Below are 20,159 nucleotides of genomic sequence, written 5' to 3'. Positions count from 1 at the left end.
CAACAACAAAAGGTAAACAACATGTTGACAACAGGTAAACATGGTGTGAACTACAGAGATACCTGGAGGCAGGTGCAGCTTGTAGAGCAGTTTGAGTTTCTCCGTCATGTCTCCGTGATACATCCCACCTGCACGTGCGCGCGCGCACACACACACACACACACACACACACACACACACACACACACACACACACACACACACACACACACACACACACACATACACCTGTCACCTCTGTATGAAATGGAATATGTATGGAATATTATTTGAGCATCAGCAGGTATACAGCTGTTCAGATATCTAAAGAAGGTTTGTCTCACTGAGGCCGGTGATGAACTCCTTGAAGTTGACCAGCCCATCCTGGTTCTGGTCAAGGATCCTGAAGAGGCGTGCCGACAGGGTGGGGGTCCGACCCCCGCAGGTCCAGGGCCCGAGGCTGGAGAACAGCTGGCTGAACTGCAGCGGGTCGATGCGGTACTGCTCCAAGTACGGGAGGCTGGGGTCGTGCCGCTGCGCCGCAGAGCTGCTGGAGCCCCAGGAGCAGTTGGAGCCCCAATAGCAGCTGGCCATGTGCTGCGCCTGCAACAGGAGGTAGAGCTACAGTAACATCTGGAGCAGCTGGAGCCTGTAGGGTTCTAATTTCTATAGTAAGATGGTTTAAAAGAATCCAAGAAACTTCTCATCTAAATTTAACAGGATTAACACAAAGGGCGCTCGGCCGAGGTCTTCTCCCTTTTAACTGGTACATATTTTCCAGTGGGTAGCTGTCTACAGCGTCGTAGGAAGAACGACCGATCTCAAACTTTTCAAATTGTTTTCTGTTCTAAGGTTTCTCCGGTCCCGTTGTCACTCATTGGTTAGCAGCGGGGGCCGGATCCTATTGGCCCCCTGTCGTCACATGGGCATATCTCTGTCTCTTCTATGGGCTGATGCAAACGGAGGAAGATCCATCTTCCGTAATAATTCCCTCATCTTACCTTCGTTCACGTAATTAATCGTCATATTCATTGGGATTGTTACATAATCAAACACACCATAATACATGATAATGTAGCGTCAAAGAGTGGTAGTATGTATTTCCACGTATCATTGTTATTATACTCACACACTCGATCTTCCTTTAGCTACATGCTACTTGAGGCTAAAAACAATAACATCCGGTACTAACGGAAGTTCGAGCTCTGGTCCATCCGGAGACAATGAATTATGTAATTTAAAGTTCCATTTCAATATATTGCTTTATCCCACATCACTAATAACAGCTGGGCATGTGCTGCGCCTGCAACAGGAAGTAAAGCTACAGTAACATCTGGAACTCCTCTCCTGCTCTGGATCATTCTTACCTTAAAGAGACAGTAGAGCTCCTCCAGCTCCTCGATGCTGAACGCAGACTCTGTCATCATCGCTCTCACCTGCACACACACACACACACACTTGTGAGTGTGTTACATTAGCATGTTAGCCTATAGCATGCTTACTCACCACGCTCCTCTTAGCTGTGTCCTCCAGGGACTGGATGACCTTTAACCTCTGCTTGAACCTCATCTGCTCGATAACATCAGAGCGCAGGCTGCCAAACTTCTGAAAGATATATAGAGACGCAGCAGGAGTTAGACAGAGCCGCTGCTGCAGGAGTTAGACAGAGACGCAGCAGGAGTTAGACAGAGACGCAGCAGGAGATGCTGCAGATATTAAAGGACCCCCATCACCCCAGCAACAATCTGTTCTGTCTGCTGCCGTCGGTACCGCAGCATCCGGACCAAGACCACCAGTCTCAGAGACAGTTTTATACCACAGGCTATAAGACTGCTGAACTCCTGAGCTCTGTGAATGTCTACTCACATCTGTTTATAGTACACACACACACACACACACACACACACACACACACATACATATATATATATATCTATATATTATACACATCTGCCATATACATCTGTTATACGTAATACATGCATCTGTCCATACTGTTAACTTGTATTTTCCCTCTTTGTAACCTTTTGACCCTGGGAACGCTTGTGCGCATGCGTGGTGTGTTTGAGTTACTGGAGTGGACCGGTTACAGTGGAAATGGTGGCCACTGAGTTGTCCTGTTCTGAACTGGAATAAAGTCACTAAAGTGATATAAACGTCGTGTTTATTGAGTCTAACATTGGTAGCAGAGGATGGCTGCTAGTTACAAAATTCCGCCGAAGTTTGACGAGACCAAGCCGTACGAGAGTTGGAAAAATGAAATTAACGTCTGGACGCGTGTTACAGAACTCGACAAAGAGAAACATGCACTTGCTGTCGCCTTGGGGCTTCAAGGAAGAGCCCGTGAAATCGCAATGGAAATACCTGCAGATGACTTGGACATTGATACCGGTATGGATACGTTGTTAGCTAAATTGGATAGTGTGTTTCTAAAGGAGGAAAAAGACCGTGCATATGAAGCGTATTCTCATTTTGATAGCATCACAAAAGAAAGTTCTCTGTCCATATCGGACTACATAATTGACTTCGAGCAGAGATATAACCGGATGAAAAAGTACAATATGACGCTACCCGATGCTGTGTTAGCATTTAAGCTCTTGGACACGGCTTGTCTGGACGTGAAAAGCAGGCAACTTGCACTGACTGCGTGCACGGACTTGAAGTTCGTCGATATGAAATCGGCACTTAAGAGGATTTTCGGAGGAAAAGCGCCAGGCTCGTCAAGCGGAATACAAGTGAACCAGCAGGACGTGGCGTTCTTTACAGAGCAAAGACCGCAAGGACGAGGACAACGATACACGGTACAGACTGGACAACAGAGGCAGCCCTTACAAGGTACCAATCCACTGGATAAATTCGGTAGGAGATCAAGGTGTGCCATCTGTCAGAGCACGTTTCATTGGGCTAAAGATTGTCCTCATAAGAAGAGTGAACATGTCAAACTAACTGAAGAAGAAAATGTTGACGAATGTAACATCACATTGTTTACCAAAGCTTCAATGTCTGATTCAGAAATCTTCCTGGCTGAATCCCTGGGGTCAGCTATCATTGACACTGCTTGTACTCGTACTGTATGTGGGGAGAAATGGCTGGAAAGCTATGTGAAAGACCTCAGCCCAGACCAAGTGAACCAGGTGCTGCAAACAGAAATCCCCAGTAGCAGGCCATTTCGATTTGGAGATGGAAACTTAGTGTATTCCAGCAGAAAAGTAAAACTACCTGCTAAGATAGGACAGACAAAATGTCATGTTGAAGCTGAAGTGGTCAAAGCTGACATCCCACTGCTGCTGAGCAAAACATCTTTGAAGAAAGCAGGAACCATTTTGGACATGGAAAACGACCGAGCTGTGATGTTCAGACAACCTGTGCCTCTTGAATTCACTAGCTCTGGCCACTACTGTGTAGACATCAGAGACAAAGATACGGAGAAGAGTGAGCCTGAGGATGAAGTCCTTACTGTGACAGAAAACATGTCCACCAATGAGAAACACAAAGTTCTTCTGAAGCTTCACAAACAGTTTGGCCATGCCTCAGCAGATCGTCTACAAAGGCTCATTCAAAGCGCAGGAAATAAGGACAAAGACTGTGTCACTATTTTGCAACAAATAGTACATGACTGTGACATATGCAAGAGGTACAGCAAGACCAAACCAAGGCCTGCTGCAGGTTTGCCCTTGGCCTCAGAGTACAATGAAACGGTAGCAGTGGACCTGCATGAGTTGGAACCAGGTGTATGGTATCTCCATATCATCGACCATTTTACACGTTTCAGTGCTGGAAACATTGTGAAAACAAAGAAATCCTGTGAAATTGTCAACTCCTTCATTCACACATGGATAAGCGTACATGGCCCCCCCCGGAGACTATACACTGACAACGGTGGAGAATTCAATAATCAGGAAATCAGAGACATGGCGGAAAACTTCAACATTGAGACAAGAACAACAGCAGGATACAGTCCCTGGAGCAACGGCCTACTGGAAAGACACAATCAGACACTCACCGAAATCATCCAGAAAGTGAAACGGGAAAATGGATGTGACTGGCACACTGCTCTTGACTGGGCCCTCATGGCCAAGAACAGTATGCTCAGTGTTCATGGTTACAGCCCGCATCAATTAGTATTTGGACAGAATCCTAACCTCCCCTCTGTGTTAGTTGATAAGCTACCTGCCTTAGAGGGCACCACTGTAAGTGCTAGGGTAGGAGAACACATATCAGCTTTGCATGCTTCCAGGAAAGCATTCACTGAAGCCGAATGCTCAGAGAGAATTAGGAGGGCACTTCGCAAGCAGCTCAGACCTACAGATGACAAATATGTGACAGGAGACAGAGTATATTACAAACGAGCAGACTGCACTGAGTGGAAGGGACCAGGGGTGGTTATTGGTCAGGATGGGGCTGTTGTATTTGTAAGACATGGTGGGATTCTTGTTAGAGTGCATCATTCCAGGCTTTGTAAGGTGAACACAGAGGAACACGACAAGCAGATTGCTCAAGATGATGCTAACAGAAAAGCAGAAAGTGAGGTAGGCGTGTCAAACACTACAGAAGATAGCTCAGATAGTGACCATAATACTGACAATGAACAGGAGAACATCAGTGACATGGAGGTGAATACAGGAGAAGTGTTGCACCCACCCATCACACAACCTAATGTGACACAAACTGACACAGAGCACAGGGCCTGTGGTGACCCTGCCCCTTTTGCAGGTGTAAGGTTAAGAACAGGTCAGTCTGTAACATTTGTGAGCAGAGATGATGGCATTCAACATACAGCCAGAGTTTTAGGCAGAGCAGGAAAAGCCACAGGGCAGCATAAAAACTGGTTTAACTTACAACATCTTGAACCTGATGGCAGTGAGGGACAAAAGGAGTCAGTTGATATGTCATCTGTTGGTAGTCTTAACGTTGAGTCAGAAGACAGGGAGGCTGATGTACTCATAGCAAAAGACATTTCATTTGATGCAGCAAAACAAGAAGAGATACAAAATTGGCACAATAATCATGTGTTTGAGGAGGTTGATAATGCAGGCCAAAAATGTGTCTCCACTAGATGGGTCTGTAGTCTCAAAGACTCTCCCAAGGGTATTGTGCCTAAAGCACGACTCGTAGCCAGAGGGTGTGAAGAGCTTAATATGCAAGAGTTACAGAAAGATTCTCCAACCTGTGCTTCAGAATCTCTTAGGCTGTTGTTATCAGTAATCTGTCAAAACCAGTGGCAAGTCCATTCTATGGATATCAAATCTGCATTCTTGCAGGGCATGGAGCTGTCTAGGGATATTTATATCCGGCCCCCTCCTGAGGCAGGCAGTGCAAATGTTATATGGAAACTGAAGAAATGTGTATATGGTCTTGCTGATGCATCTCTATATTGGTATAACAAAGTCAAAGAAACCATGCTGGGCACAGGTGGTCAAATGTCGCAGGTGGATCCAGCAGTCTTTTATTGGTTAGACGAGCAGTTTAAGGTTACTGGAGTACTTGCATGCCATGTAGATGATTTTCTTTGGGCAGGCTCGCAAGATTTTTCAACAGATGTGATTCCCCTACTGAAGTCTGCGTTCCATGTAGGGCGTGAGGAACATGAGCATTTCTCCTATGTAGGAATGGATTTTGCTACTGTTGATGGTGTAGTTCAGGTACATCAGCACAGTTACATTGAGAATTTACAACCTCTTCACATGCAACCAGCACGTGCTATACTTAGGGATGCGCCCCTTAATGACACTGAAAAAGAGCAGCTTAGGTCAAAAATAGGACAAGTCCTATGGGTTGCCAAGCAGACCAGACCAGATGTTATGTTTGACTCATGTAGTTTGGCATCTAATATCAAAAATGCTACGGTGCAGTCTATGCATGAGGTAAATAAACTTATCCGTAAGCTTAAGGCAGACAAGGTGACCCTCAAGTTCCAGCATTTAGGAAACGATGCTCTTCACTTGGTGGTTTTCAGTGATGCTTCTCTGGGTAATCTTCCTGATGGAGGTACACAGGGGGGGACATTGATTGTTCTTATGGGAGAAAGAGGAAAGTTTTCTCCTCTGTGTTGGCAGTCCAAAAGAATTCGACGTGTTGTACGAAGCACCCTTGCAGGAGAAACACTTGCTATGTCCGATGGTGTAGACAATGCTATTTTCCTTGCAACTCTTTTTTCTGAGCTCACCACTGGTAAGGCTGAACTGAATGCTCCTTCACTGGTCTGTGTAACCGACAATCGGTCCCTGTTCGATGCCCTCAAGTCAACTAAACAGGTCACAGAAAAGAGACTTAGGTTGGATATAAGTGGTATTAAGGAGCTTATACAAAGCAAGCAAATAAAAGAGATGCTCTGGTCAGACACAAAAGGCCAACTTGCTGACTGTCTCACCAAAAAGGGAGCTTCGGCTCTGGTGCTTTTGAAAGCTCTAAGTGAAGGACTGTGGAATCTGAGGTGAAAACTTTATTGCACAGACAATTCAAAGCACTGAAAACTTCGTTTGGATTATTAATATGTTCATCTTTTGTCAAAATTCAATGTACCAGGATGTCACCGGGATGTCATTTTATTTTGTTTATGGTCATTGGATGACTTTGTATGTTTATTTGAAATCTTGTGACAAGTATTACTTGTACATTGTTTTATTATTATTTATTGTTTTATCATTTCACATAAAAAAGATAGGGAGATTGTTAACTTGTATTTTCCCTCTTTGTAACCTTTTGACCCTGGGAACGCTTGTGCGCATGCGTGGTGTGTTTGAGTTACTGGAGTGGACCGGTTACAGTGGAAATGGTGGCCACTGAGTTGTCCTGTTCTGAACTGGAATAAAGTCACTAAAGTGATATAAACGTCGTGTTTATTGAGTCTAACACATACCTCCTCATTCCACAGAGTAAAGTATGTAAATACTCTCAATGTATTCCACATATGTATATATTCCACATCCTCAAATCTTTCTTGTTGATATTGTAAATATTCTTCTCTCTTTTTGCACTATTTTATTATCTTATCTGCACCATGTATGTTGAGTTGTTGGAGGAGCATGGGACATAAGATTTTCATTGCCAACATATACGTTGTATCTGCTGTGCATATGACCAATAAAACCTTGAAACTGCAGCAGGAGTCAGACAGAGCCGCTCTCACAGTTAGACGGAGACGCTGAAGGAGTTACACAGAGCTGCTGCAGGAGTTAGACAGAGACGCAGCAGGAGTTAGACAGAGACGCAGCAGGAGCCAGACAGCCGCTCTCACAGTTAGACGGAGACGCTGAAGGAGTTACACAGAGCTGCTGCAGGAGTTAGACAGAGACGCAGTAGGAGTTAGACAGACGCAGCAGGAGTCAGACAGAGCTGCTGCAGGAGTTAGACAGAGACGCAGTAGGAGTTAGACAGACGCAGCAGGAGTTAGACAGAGCTGCTGCAGGAGTTAGACAGAGACGCTGAAGGAGTTAGACAGAGACGCAGTAGGAGTTAGACAGACGCAGCAGGAGTCAGACAGAGCCGCTATCACAGTTAGACAGAGACACTGCAGGAGATGCTGCAGCAGGAGTTAGACAGACGCAGCAGGAGTCAGACAGAGACGCAGCAGGGGATGCTGCAGCAGGAGTGAGACAGAACCGTTGTCGCAGTTAGACAGAGACACTGAAGGAGTTAGACAGAGCCGCTGTTGCAGTTAGACAGAGCTGCTGCAGGAGTTGGACAGAGACACTGCAGGAGAGGCTGCAGCAGGAGATGCTGCAGCAGGAGTCAGACAAGAGACGCTGCAGGAGTCAGACAGACGCAGCAGGAGTCAGAGACGCTGCAGGAGATGCTGCAGCAGGAGTTAGACAGAGACGCAGCAGGAGTTAGACGGAGACGCTGCAGGAGATGTTGCAGCAGGAGTTAGACAGAGATGCAGCAGGAGTTAGACAGACGCAGCAGGAGTGAGACTGAGACGCTGCAGGAGATGCTGCAGCAGGAGTCAGACAGAGACGCATTAGGAGTCAGACAGAGACGCATTAGGAGTTAGACGGAGACGCTGCAGGAGATGCTGCAGCAGGAGTCAGACAGAGACGCTGCAGGAGTCAGACAGAGACGCTGCAGGAGTTAGACAGAGACGCAGCAGGAGTTAAACAGAGACGCAGCAGGAGATGCTGCAGCAGGAGTGAGACAGAACCGTTGTCGCAGTTAGACAGAGACGCAGCAGGAGTTAGACAGCCGCTGTTGCAGTTAGACAGAGCTGCTGCAGGAGTTAGACAGAGACACTGCAGGAGATGCTGCAGCAGGAGTTAGACAGACGCAGCAGGAGTTAGACAGAGACGCTGCAGCAGGAGTCAGACAAGAGACGCTGAAGGAGTTAGACAGAGACGCAGCAGGAGTCAGAGATGCTGCAGGAGATGCTGCAGCAGGAGTCAGACAGAGACGCAGCAGGAGTTAGACAGAGACGCTGCAGAAGATGCTGCTGCAGGAGTTAGACAAGAGACGCTGCAGGAGTTAGACAGAGACGCAGCAGGAGTTAGACAGAGACGCTGCAGGAGTCAGACAGAGACGCAGCAGGAGTTAGACAGAGACGCTGCAGGAGTCAGACAGAGACGCAGCAGGAGTTAGACGGAGACGCTGCAGGAGATGCTGCTGCAGGAGTCAGACAAGAGACGCTGCAGGAGTTAGACAGAGACGCAGCAGGAGTTAGACAGAGACGCAGCAGGAGTTAGACAGAGACGCAGCAGGAGTTAGACAGAGACGCTGCAGGAGTCAGACAGAGACGCAGCAGGAGTTAGACAGAGACGCAGCAGGAGTGAGACAGAGACGCTGCAGGAGATGCTGCAGCAGGAGTGAGACAGAGACGCAGCAGGAGTGAGACAGAGACGCTGCAGCAGGAGTTAGACAGAGACGACAGAGACGCTGCAGGAGTCAGACAGAGACGCTGCAGGAGTCAGACAGAGACGCTGCAGGAGTCAGACAGAGACGCAGCAGGAGTTAGACAGAGACGCAGCTGGAGTGAGACAGAGACGCTGCAGGAGTGAGACAGAGACGCTGCAGGAGATGCTGCAGCAGGAGTCAGACAGAGACGACAGAGACGCTGCAGGAGTCAGACAGAGCCTGACCTCGTAGGATGACTTGATGAGGTCGAAGACGTCGATCTCTGGGGGAGGGTCGTCTCCGCTGGTCAGCAGGGCGTGTAGGTGAGGGATGGGCGGAGCCACAGTCTGTTTGTTCACAACATTATCCAAGTACCTGCACACACACACACACACACACACACACACACACACACACACACACACACACACACACAGAGTTCACTAATGTTAATAATGTCCTCGAGCCCCTCCCCTCAGAGAATATGGATTGTCCCCCACCTCCCCAGGACAGTCATGGCCTCCCCCTCGTCGCTGCAGGACAGCAGAGCGTCCATGTTGTCGTACAGCACGGCCAGTGCCACCTACAGGGATAGGAGACAGCAGCCAGGAAGTCAGGACTACAGCTCCCATGATGCTATGCTCTCTGAGGACTACAGCTCTGTGAGGACTACAGCTCCCATGATGCTCTATACCTGGAAGGTGACCTTGATGCCCTCGTAGAAGAAGCAGTCCACCAGCAGCACGGCGCTGTCAAAGGGCATCACAGACAGGAAGAGGGTGAGAAACCAAGACAGGCTGATGGTGGAGATCACCCCCAGATCCCTCATGTGTTCATACAGGTGGGGCAGAAAGGCCCGGGTCAGCTCCTCAAACACGCCCTGGTCCACCAGGGCCCCTAAACACATCAGCACTTTGTTATTATATAATATATATATAAAGCCGCGGAAAAAATTAAGAGACCACTTCAGCATTATCTACTTCTCTTGTTTTATTTTTTGAAGGTACGTCTTTTGAGGTAAATGTTTTTTTTGTATTCTATAAACTACTGGCAATTCTTTTCTGTGATGGAATTCAACAGACACTGTAATCGCTGCCATACAAGTAGATAAAGATTAAAGGAAAAATTGGAGTGGTCTCTTGATTTCTTCCGCGGCTGTATTTGTATATATATACATATAAATACTATATATGTATACCTGTTACTCTGGTGTTGTAGTAGTCTGGCAGCATGCGCTCACACAGAGCCACCAGCAGCCAGAAGGCCTCTTCCTCTGGAGAGAAGAGCAGCAGCACCGAGGTCACGATGTTCATCGCCTGCAACACAAATATACTCATGAAGTATTCCATATAATACTAATCTTACACTAACTATCTAGCTAGCTATGACCAAATGGGTGTCTCTCTAATTATTATTTTCCCCCCGTTGTTACAGTGTGGACCTGTGTCTACCTTCAGGCAGTATACAGTATCTCACTAAAGTGAGTACCCCCCTCACAATGGTGTAGATATGTTATTATATCTTCTCCTGGGACCACCCTGAAGAGATGACCCTCTGATCCAGAGTAGAGTAGTCAGTGTACAGCTGGGATAACGGGACATTTGCTGAGCCCTCAAAATAACTCAACACAGCCATTAATGTCTAACCCGCTGCAACAAAGGTGAGAACACCCTAAGTGAGAATGGCCAAATTGTGCCCAATTAGCCATTTCTCCTCCCCGGTGTCATGTGACTCGTTAAGGTCTGAGGTGTGATGGGGAGCAGGTGTGTATCATCTGGTGTTTCGCTCTCACTTTCTCATACTGGTCACTGGAAGTTCAACATGGCGCCTCATGGCAAAGAACTCTCTGAGGATCTGAAAGAAAGAGCTGTTGCTCTACATAAAGATGGCCGAGGCTATAAGAAGAGAGAGCACCCTGAAACTGAGCTGCAGCACGGTGGCCCAGACCATACAGCGGTTTAACAGGACCGGTTCCACTCAGAACAGGTCTCGCCTTGGTCCACCAAAGAGGTTGAGTGCACGTGCTCAGCGTCATGTCCAGAGGCTGTCTCTTGAAAATAGATGTATGACTGCTGCCAGCATTGCTGCCGAGGTGAAAGGGGTGGGGGGTCAGTCTGTCGGTGCTCAGACCATACGCCGCACACTGTATCAAATGGGTCTGCATGGCTGTCGTCCCAGAAAGAAGCCTCTAATAAAGATGAGGCTCAAGAAAGCCCGCAAACAGTTTGCTGAAGACAAGCAGACTAAGGACATGGATTACTGGAACCACGTCCTGTGGTCTGATGAGACCAAGGTAAACTCATTTGGGTCAGATGGTGTCAGGTGTGTGTGGCGGCGACCAGGTGAGGAGTACAAAGACAAGTGTGTCTTGGCTACAGTCGAGCATGGTGGTGGGAGTGTCAGGGGCTGATGAGTGCTGCCGGCTGTGGGGAGCTACAGTTCATTGAGGGAACCATGAAGGCCCATGTGTACTGTGACATACTGAAGCGGAGCATGATCCCCTCCCTTCAGAAACTGGGCCGCAGGGCAGTATTCCAACATGATACCGACCCCAAACACACCTCCAAGAGGACCACTGCCTTGCTAAAGAGACTGAGGGTAAAGGTGATGGACTGGCCAAGCATGTCTCCAGACCTAAACCCTGTGGAGCATCTGTGGGGCATCCTCAGACGGAGGGTGGAGGAGCACAAGGTCTCTGACATCCACCAGCTCTGTGATGTGGTCATGGAGGAGTGGAAGAGGGTTCCAGTGGCAACCTGTGAAGCTCTACTGAACTCTGTGCCCAGGAGAGTTCAGGCAGTTCTGGAAAATAATGGTGGCACAAAATATTGACACTTTGGGCACAATTTGGCCATTCTCACTTAGGGTGTACTCACCTTTGTTGCAGCGGGTTAGACATTAATGGCTGTGTTGAGTTATTTTGAGGGCTCAGCAAATGTACCCTGTTATCCCAGCTGTACACTGACTACTCTACTCTGGATCAGAGGGTCATCTCTTCAGGGTGGTCCCAGGAGAAGATATAATAACATATCTACACAAAGGGGAGGGGGTACTCGCTTTACTGAGATACTGTATGTAGTATTAGTACCTGACAGTACCCGATGCCCGGGTTACGGTGGGCGTACGCAGTCAGGACTCGGCGCAGAGCGGAGATGCCGGTCTGGTTCTGGAAGGCTCGGTGTTCTGGCATTGATCGATGCAGGTCCCTCTCAATCTCCTCCGTCACCACAGAAACCACGGAGCCCCGCCCCATTGCTGCCTCCACTAGGTCACCATAGTAACCGGGGTGGGACGCCATCTCATTCTGAGCACCTGTGGAAGGGTTAGCAGTGAATGACTGATACTGACCAGAGAACAGCATCTACAGCTCTTCTCTTACATGATGAATGAGTGATGACTGATTGATGAATGAATGAGTGATGAATGAATGACTGATGATTGACTGATGATTGATTGATGAATGAATGATTGATGAATGAATGATTGATGAATGAATGATTGATTGATGAATGAATGACTGATTGATTGATGAATGAGTGATGAATGAATGACTGATGATTGACTGATGATTGATTGATGAATGAGTGATGAATGAATGAATGATTGATGAATGAATGACTGATGATTGAATGATTGATGAATGGTTGATTGATGAATGATTGATTGATGAATGAATGATTGATGAATGACTGATGAATGAATGACTGATGATTGATTGATGATTAATTGATTGATGAATGAGTGATGAATGAATGACTGATGATTGACTGATGATTGATTGATGAATGAATGATTGATGAATGAATGATTGATGAATGATTGATGAATGAATGATTGATTGATGAATGAATGACTGATTGATTGATGAATGATTGATGAATGAATGAATGATTGATGAATGAATGACTGATGATTGAATGATTGATGAATGGTTGATTGATGAATGATTGATTGATGAATGAATGATTGATGAATGACTGATGAATGAATGACTGATGATTGATTGATGAATGAATGACTGATGATTGAATGATTGATGAATGGTTGATTGATGAATGAATGATTGATGAATGAATGATTGATGAATGACTGATGAATGAATGACTGATGATTGATTGATGAATGAATGATTGATGAATGAATGACTGATGATTGATTGATGAATGAATGATTGATGAATGACTGATGATTGATTGATGAATGAATGATTGATGAATGAATGACTGATGAATGATTGATGAATGATTGATGAATGAATGACTGATGAATGAATGACTGATGAATGAATGACTGATGATTGACTGATGAATGATTGATGAATGAATGATTGATGAATGAATGATTGATGAATGAATGATTGATGAATGATTGATGAATGAATGATTGATGAATGACTGATGAATGATTGATTGATGAATGAATGACTGATGAATGAATGATGAATGAATGATTGATGAATGAATGATTGATGAATGAATGACTGATGAATGAATGACTGATGAATGACTGATGAATGAATGACTGATGAATGATTGATGAATGACTGATGAATGAATGATTGATGAATGACTGATGAATGACTGATGAATGAATGACTGATGAATGAATGATTGATGTATGAATGACTGATGAATGAATGACTGATGAATGAATGATTGATGAATGATTGATGAATGAATGACTGATGAATGAATGACTGATGAATGAATGACTGATGATTGATTGATGAATGAATGACTGAAGAATGACTGATGAATGAATGATTGATGAATGAATGACTGATGATTGATTGATGAATGAATGACTGATGAATGATTGATGAATGAATGACTAATGAATGAATGACTGATGAATGACTGATGAATGACTGATGATTGATTGATGAATGAATGACTGATGATTGATTGATGAATGAATGATTGATGAATGATTGATGAATGAATGATTGATGAATGAATGACTGATGATTGATTGATGAATGAATGACTGATGATTGATTGATGAATGAATGACTGATGATTGATTGATGAATGAATGACTGATGATTGATTGATGAATGAATGACTGATGATTGATTGATGAATGAATGACTGATGAATGAATGACTGATGATTGATTGATGAATGAATGACTGATGAATGATTGATGAATGAATGACTAATGAATGAATGACTGATGAATGACTGATGAATGACTGATGATTGATTGATGAATGAATGACTGATGATTGATTGATGAATGAATGATTGATGAATGAATGACTGATGATTGATTGATGAATGAATGACTGATGATTGATTGATGAATGAATGTCTGATGATTGATTGATGAATGAATGACTGATGATTGATTGATGAATGAATGACTGATGATTGATTGATGAATGAATGACTGATGAATGAATGACTGATGATTGATTGATGAATGAATGACTGATGATTGATTGATGAATGAATGACTGATGATTGATTGATGAATGAATGACTGATGATTGATTGATGAATGAATGACTGATGATTGATTGATGAATGAATGACTGATGATTGATTGATGAATGAATGACTGATGAATGAATGACTGATGATTGATTGATGAATGAATGACTGATGATTGATTGATGAATGAATGACTGATGAATGAATGACTGATGAATGATTGATGAATGAATGACTGATGATTGATTGATGAATGAATGAATGATGAATGATTGATGAATGAATGACTGATGAATGATTGATGAATGAATGACTGATGATTGATTGATGAATGAATGACTGATGAATGATTGATTGATGAATGAATGATTGATGAATGAATGACTGATGATTGATTGATGAATGAATGACTGATGATTGATTGATGAATGAATGATTGATGATTGATTGATGAATGACTGATGATTGATTGATGAATGAATGACTGATGAATGAATGACTGATGAATGATTGATGAATGAATGACTGATGATTGATTGATGAATGAATGATTGATGATTGATTGATGAATGAATGACTGATGATTGATTGATGAATGAATGACTGATGAATGAATGACTGATGAATGATTGATGAATGAATGACTGATGAATGATTGATTGATGAATGAATGATTGATGAATGAATGACTGATGATTGATTGATGAATGAATGACTGATGATTGATTGATGAATGAATGACTGATGATTGATTGATGAATGAATGACTGATGAATGAATGATGAATGATTGATGAATGAATGACTGATGATTGATTGATGAATGAATGAATGATGAATGATTGATGAATGAATGACTGATGATTGATTGATGAATGAATGAATGACTGATGATTGATTGATGAATGATTGATGAATGAATGACTGATGAATGAATGACTGATGATTGATTGATGAATGAATGACTGATGAATGACTGATGAATGATTGATGAATGACTGATGAATGATTGATGAATGAATGACTGATGAATGACTGATGAATGAATGATTGATGAATGATTGATTGATGAATGAATGACTGATGATTGATTGATGAATGAATGACTGATGATTGATTGATGAATGAATGATTGATGAATGAATGACTGATGATTGATTGATGAATGAATGACTGATGATTGATTGATGAATGAATGACTGATGATTGATTGATGAATGAATGACTGATGAATGAATGACTGATGATTGATTGATGAATGAATGACTGATGATTGATTGATGAATGAATGACTGATGATTGATTGATGAATGAATGACTGATGAATGAATGACTGATGAATGATTGATGAATGAATGACTGATGATTGATTGATGAATGAATGACTGATGATTGATTGATGAATGAATGACTGATGATTGATTGATGAATGAATGACTGATGAATGATTGATGAATGAATGACTGATGATTGATTGATGAATGAATGACTGATGAATGAATGAATGATGAATGATTGATGAATGAATGAATGATGAATGATTGATGAATGAATGACTGATGAATGAATGACTGATGATTGATTGATGAATGAATGACTGATGATTGATTGATGAATGAATGACTGATGAATGACTGATGAATGAATGACTGATGAATGACTGATGAATGACTGATGATTGATTGATGAATGAATGACTGATGATTGATTGATGAATGAATGACTGATGAATGACTGATGAATGAATGACTGATGAATGACTGATGAATGACTGATGATTGATTGATGAATGAATGACTGATGATTGATTGATGAATGAATGACTGATGAATGACTGATGAATGAATGACTGATGAATGACTGATGAATGACTGATGATTGATTGATGAATGAATGACTGATGAATGAATGAATGATGAATGATTGATGAATGAATGACTGATGATTGATTGATGAATGAATGACTGATGAATGAATGACTGATGATTGATTGATGAATGAATGACTGATGATTGATTGATGAATGAATGACTGATGAATGACTGATGAATGAATGACTGATGAATGACTGATGAATGACTGATGAATGATTGATGAATGAATGACTGATGAATGAATGACTGATGATTGATTGATGAATGAATGACTGATGAATGACTGATGAATGATTGATGAATGACTGATGAATGATTGATGAATGAATGACTGATGAATGACTGATGAATGAATGATTGATGAATGATTGATTGATGAATGAATGACTGATGATTGATTGATGAATGACTGATGATTGATTGATGAATGAATGACTGATGAATGACTGATGAATGATTGATGAATGAATGACTGATGATTGATTGATGAATGAATGACTGATGATTGATTGATGAATGAATGACTGATGATTGATTGATGAATGAATGACTGATGAATGATTGATGAATGAATGACTGATGATTGATTGATGAATGAATGACTGATGAATGAATGAATGATGAATGATTGATGAATGAATGAATGATGAATGATTGATGAATGAATGACTGATGAATGAATGACTGATGATTGATTGATGAATGAATGACTGATGATTGATTGATGAATGAATGACTGATGAATGACTGATGAATGAATGACTGATGAATGACTGATGAATGACTGATGATTGATTGATGAATGAATGACTGATGATTGATTGATGAATGAATGACTGATGAATGACTGATGAATGAATGACTGATGAATGACTGATGAATGACTGATGATTGATTGATGAATGAATGACTGATGATTGATTGATGAATGAATGACTGATGAATGACTGATGAATGAATGACTGATGAATGACTGATGAATGACTGATGATTGATTGATGAATGAATGACTGATGAATGAATGAATGATGAATGATTGATGAATGAATGACTGATGATTGATTGATGAATGAATGACTGATGAATGAATGACTGATGATTGATTGATGAATGAATGACTGATGATTGATTGATGAATGAATGACTGATGAATGACTGATGAATGAATGACTGATGAATGACTGATGAATGACTGATGAATGATTGATGAATGAATGACTGATGAATGAATGACTGATGATTGATTGATGAATGAATGACTGATGAATGACTGATGAATGATTGATGAATGACTGATGAATGATTGATGAATGAATGACTGATGAATGACTGATGAATGAATGATTGATGAATGATTGATTGATGAATGAATGACTGATGATTGATTGATGAATGACTGATGATTGATTGATGAATGAATGACTGATGAATGACTGATGAATGATTGATGAATGACTGATGATTGAATGATTGATGAATGATTGATGAATGAATGATTGATGAATGATTGATTGATGAATGAATGACTGATGATTGATTGATGAATGAATGACTGATGATTGATTGATGAATGACTGACTGATGAATGATTGATGAATGACTAATGAATGAATGACTGATGAATGATTGATGAATGAATGACTGATGATTGATTGATGAATGAATGAATGACTGGTGATGAATGAGTTAATGAGAGAACATTCACCAGAGAACAGCATCCACAGCTCCCCTCTCAGGCTCTCTGGGATCCCGTTGAGGACCAGGTCTCTGGTTCTGGAGGTCCGATACATGCAGACTCCTCGACCGAACTCTGAGAAGTGGATGTTCCAGGCCTCCTCCTTCATCTTCTCCTTCATCTGGGGGGGAAGAGAGTTAGTAGGGTCCTCAGTATCTAAGGGTCCTCAGTATCTAAGTGTTCAGTATTTAAGGGTTCAGTATCTAAGGGTTCAGTATCTAAGGGTCCTCAGTATCTAAGGGTTCAGTATCTAAGGGTTCAGTATCTAAGGGTCCTCAGTATCTAAGGGTTCAGTATCTAAGGGTTCAGTATCTAAGGGTTCAGTATCTAAGGGTTCAGTATCTAAGGGTCCTCAGTATCTAAGGGTTCAGTATCTAAGGGTCCTCAGTATCTAAGGGTTCAGTATCTAAGGGTTCAGTATCTAAGGGTTCAGTATCTAAGGGTCCTCAGTATCTAAGGGTTCAGTATCTAAGGGTCCTCAGTATCTAAGGGTTCAGTATCTAAGGGTCCTCAGTATCTAAGGGTTCAGTATCTAAGGGTCCTCAGTATCTAAGGGTTCAGTATCTAAGGGTCCTCAGTATCTAAGGGTTCAATATCTAAGGGTCCTCAGTATCTAAGGGTCCTCAGTATCTAAGGGTTCAGTATCTAAGGGTCCTCAGTATCCAAGGGTTCAGTATCTAAGGGTCCTCAGTATCTAAGGGTCCTCAGTATCTAAGGGTCCTCAGTATCTAAGGGATATTATCTAAGGGTGCTCAGTATCTTATGGGTCCTCAATATCTAAGGGATATTATCTAAGGGTGCTCAGTATCTTATGGGTCCTCAATATCTAAGGGATAATATCTAAGGGTCCTCAGTATCTAAGGGATAGTATGTAAGGGTCCTCAGTATCTAAGGGTCCTCAGTATCTTAAGGGTCAGTATCTTAAGGGTCCTCAGTATCTAAGGGTCCTCAGTATCTTAAGGGTCAGTATCTTAAGGGTCCTCAGTATGTAAGGGTCCTCAGTATCTAAGGGTCCTCAGTACCTAAGGGATGGTATATAAGGGTTCAGTATCCAAGGGTGAGTATCTAAGGGTCTTCAGTATGTAAGGGTCCTCAGTATGTAAGGGTCCTCAGTATCTAAGGGTCAGTATCTTAAGGGTCCTCAGTATCTTAAGGGTCCTCAGTATCTAAGAGTCCTCAGTATCTAAGGGTCAGTATCTTAAGGGTCCTCAGTACCTAAGGGTCCTCAGTACCTAAGGGATGGTATCTAAGGGTAAGTATCTTAAGGGTCCTCAATATCTAAGGGTCCTCAGTACCTAAGGGATGGTATCTAAGGGTCTTCAGTATCTAAGGGATATTATCTAAGGGTCCTCAATATCTAAGGGATATTACCTAAAGGTGCTCAATCTAAGGGATATTATCTAAGGGTCCTCAGTACCTAAGGGATGGTATCTAAGGGTCCTCAGTATCTAAGGGATAGTATCTTCAGGGTCCTCAGTACCTAAGGGATGGTATCTAAGGGTCTTCAGTATCTAAGGGATATTATCTAAGGGTGCTCAATCTAAGGGATATTATCTAAGGGTCCTCAGTACCTAAGGGATGGTATCTAAGGGTCCTCAGTATCTAAGGGATAGTATCTTCAGGGTCCTCAGTACCTAAGGGATGGTATCTAAGGGTCTTCAGTATCTAAGGGATATTATCTAAGGGTCCTCAATATCTAAGGGATATTATCTAAGGGTCCTCAATCTAAGGGATATTATCTAAGGGTCCTCAGTACCTAAGGGATGGTATCTAAGGGTCCTCAGTATCTAAGGGATAGTATCTACAGGGTCCTCAGTACCTAAGGGATGGTATCTAAGGGTCTTCAGTATCTAAGGGATATTATCTAAGGGTGCTCAATATCTAGGGGATAGTATCTAAGGGTGCTCAATATCTAAGGGTCCTCAGTATCTAAGGGTCCTCAGTACCTAAGGGATGGTATCTAAGGGTCTTCAGTATCTAAGGGATATTATTTAAGGGTCCTCAATATCTAAGGGATATTACCTAAGGGTGCTCGGTATCTAAGGGATATTATCTTCAGAGTCCTCAGTACCTAAGGGATGGTATCTAAGGGTCTTCAGTATCTAAGGGATATTATTTAAGGGTCCTCAATATCTAAGGGATATTACCTAAGGGTGCTCAATATCTAAGGGATATTATCTAAGGGTCCTCAGTATCTAAGGGATGGTATCTAAGGGTCTTCAGTATCTAAGGGATATTATCTAAGGGTCCTCAGTATCTAAAGGTCCTCAGTATCTAGGGGATATTATCTAAGGGTGCTCAATATCTAAGGGTT

At 42.6% G+C, this 20,159-nt stretch overlaps 1 protein-coding gene across 1 annotated transcript in view; it reads right to left on the bottom strand.

Annotated features, from left to right (window-relative positions):
• Window positions 1–20,159, bottom strand: part of LOC134863202 (TBC1 domain family member 9B) — a 50,492-nt gene that overhangs the window by 5,959 nt on the left and 24,374 nt on the right. Inside the window, exons 9-18 of the mRNA XM_063881560.1 lie at window positions 17,816–17,966; window positions 11,891–12,114; window positions 10,001–10,118; window positions 9,497–9,699; window positions 9,303–9,385; window positions 9,048–9,177; window positions 1,486–1,584; window positions 1,347–1,415; window positions 324–582; window positions 63–128 (exon numbers count right to left, since the gene is read on the bottom strand). Coding sequence (XP_063737630.1) covers window positions 63–128; window positions 324–582; window positions 1,347–1,415; window positions 1,486–1,584; window positions 9,048–9,177; window positions 9,303–9,385; window positions 9,497–9,699; window positions 10,001–10,118; window positions 11,891–12,114; window positions 17,816–17,966 — 1,402 coding nt within the window. The remainder of the gene's footprint in view (window positions 1–62; window positions 129–323; window positions 583–1,346; window positions 1,416–1,485; window positions 1,585–9,047; window positions 9,178–9,302; window positions 9,386–9,496; window positions 9,700–10,000; window positions 10,119–11,890; window positions 12,115–17,815; window positions 17,967–20,159) is intronic.

Source organism: Eleginops maclovinus, chromosome 4 (genome assembly GCF_036324505.1).
Source record: "Eleginops maclovinus isolate JMC-PN-2008 ecotype Puerto Natales chromosome 4, JC_Emac_rtc_rv5, whole genome shotgun sequence".
NCBI lineage: Eukaryota > Metazoa > Chordata > Actinopteri > Perciformes > Eleginopidae > Eleginops > Eleginops maclovinus.
Note: the sequence above shows the minus strand (reverse complement) of the source record. Positions and strands in the feature narration are given on the sequence as shown.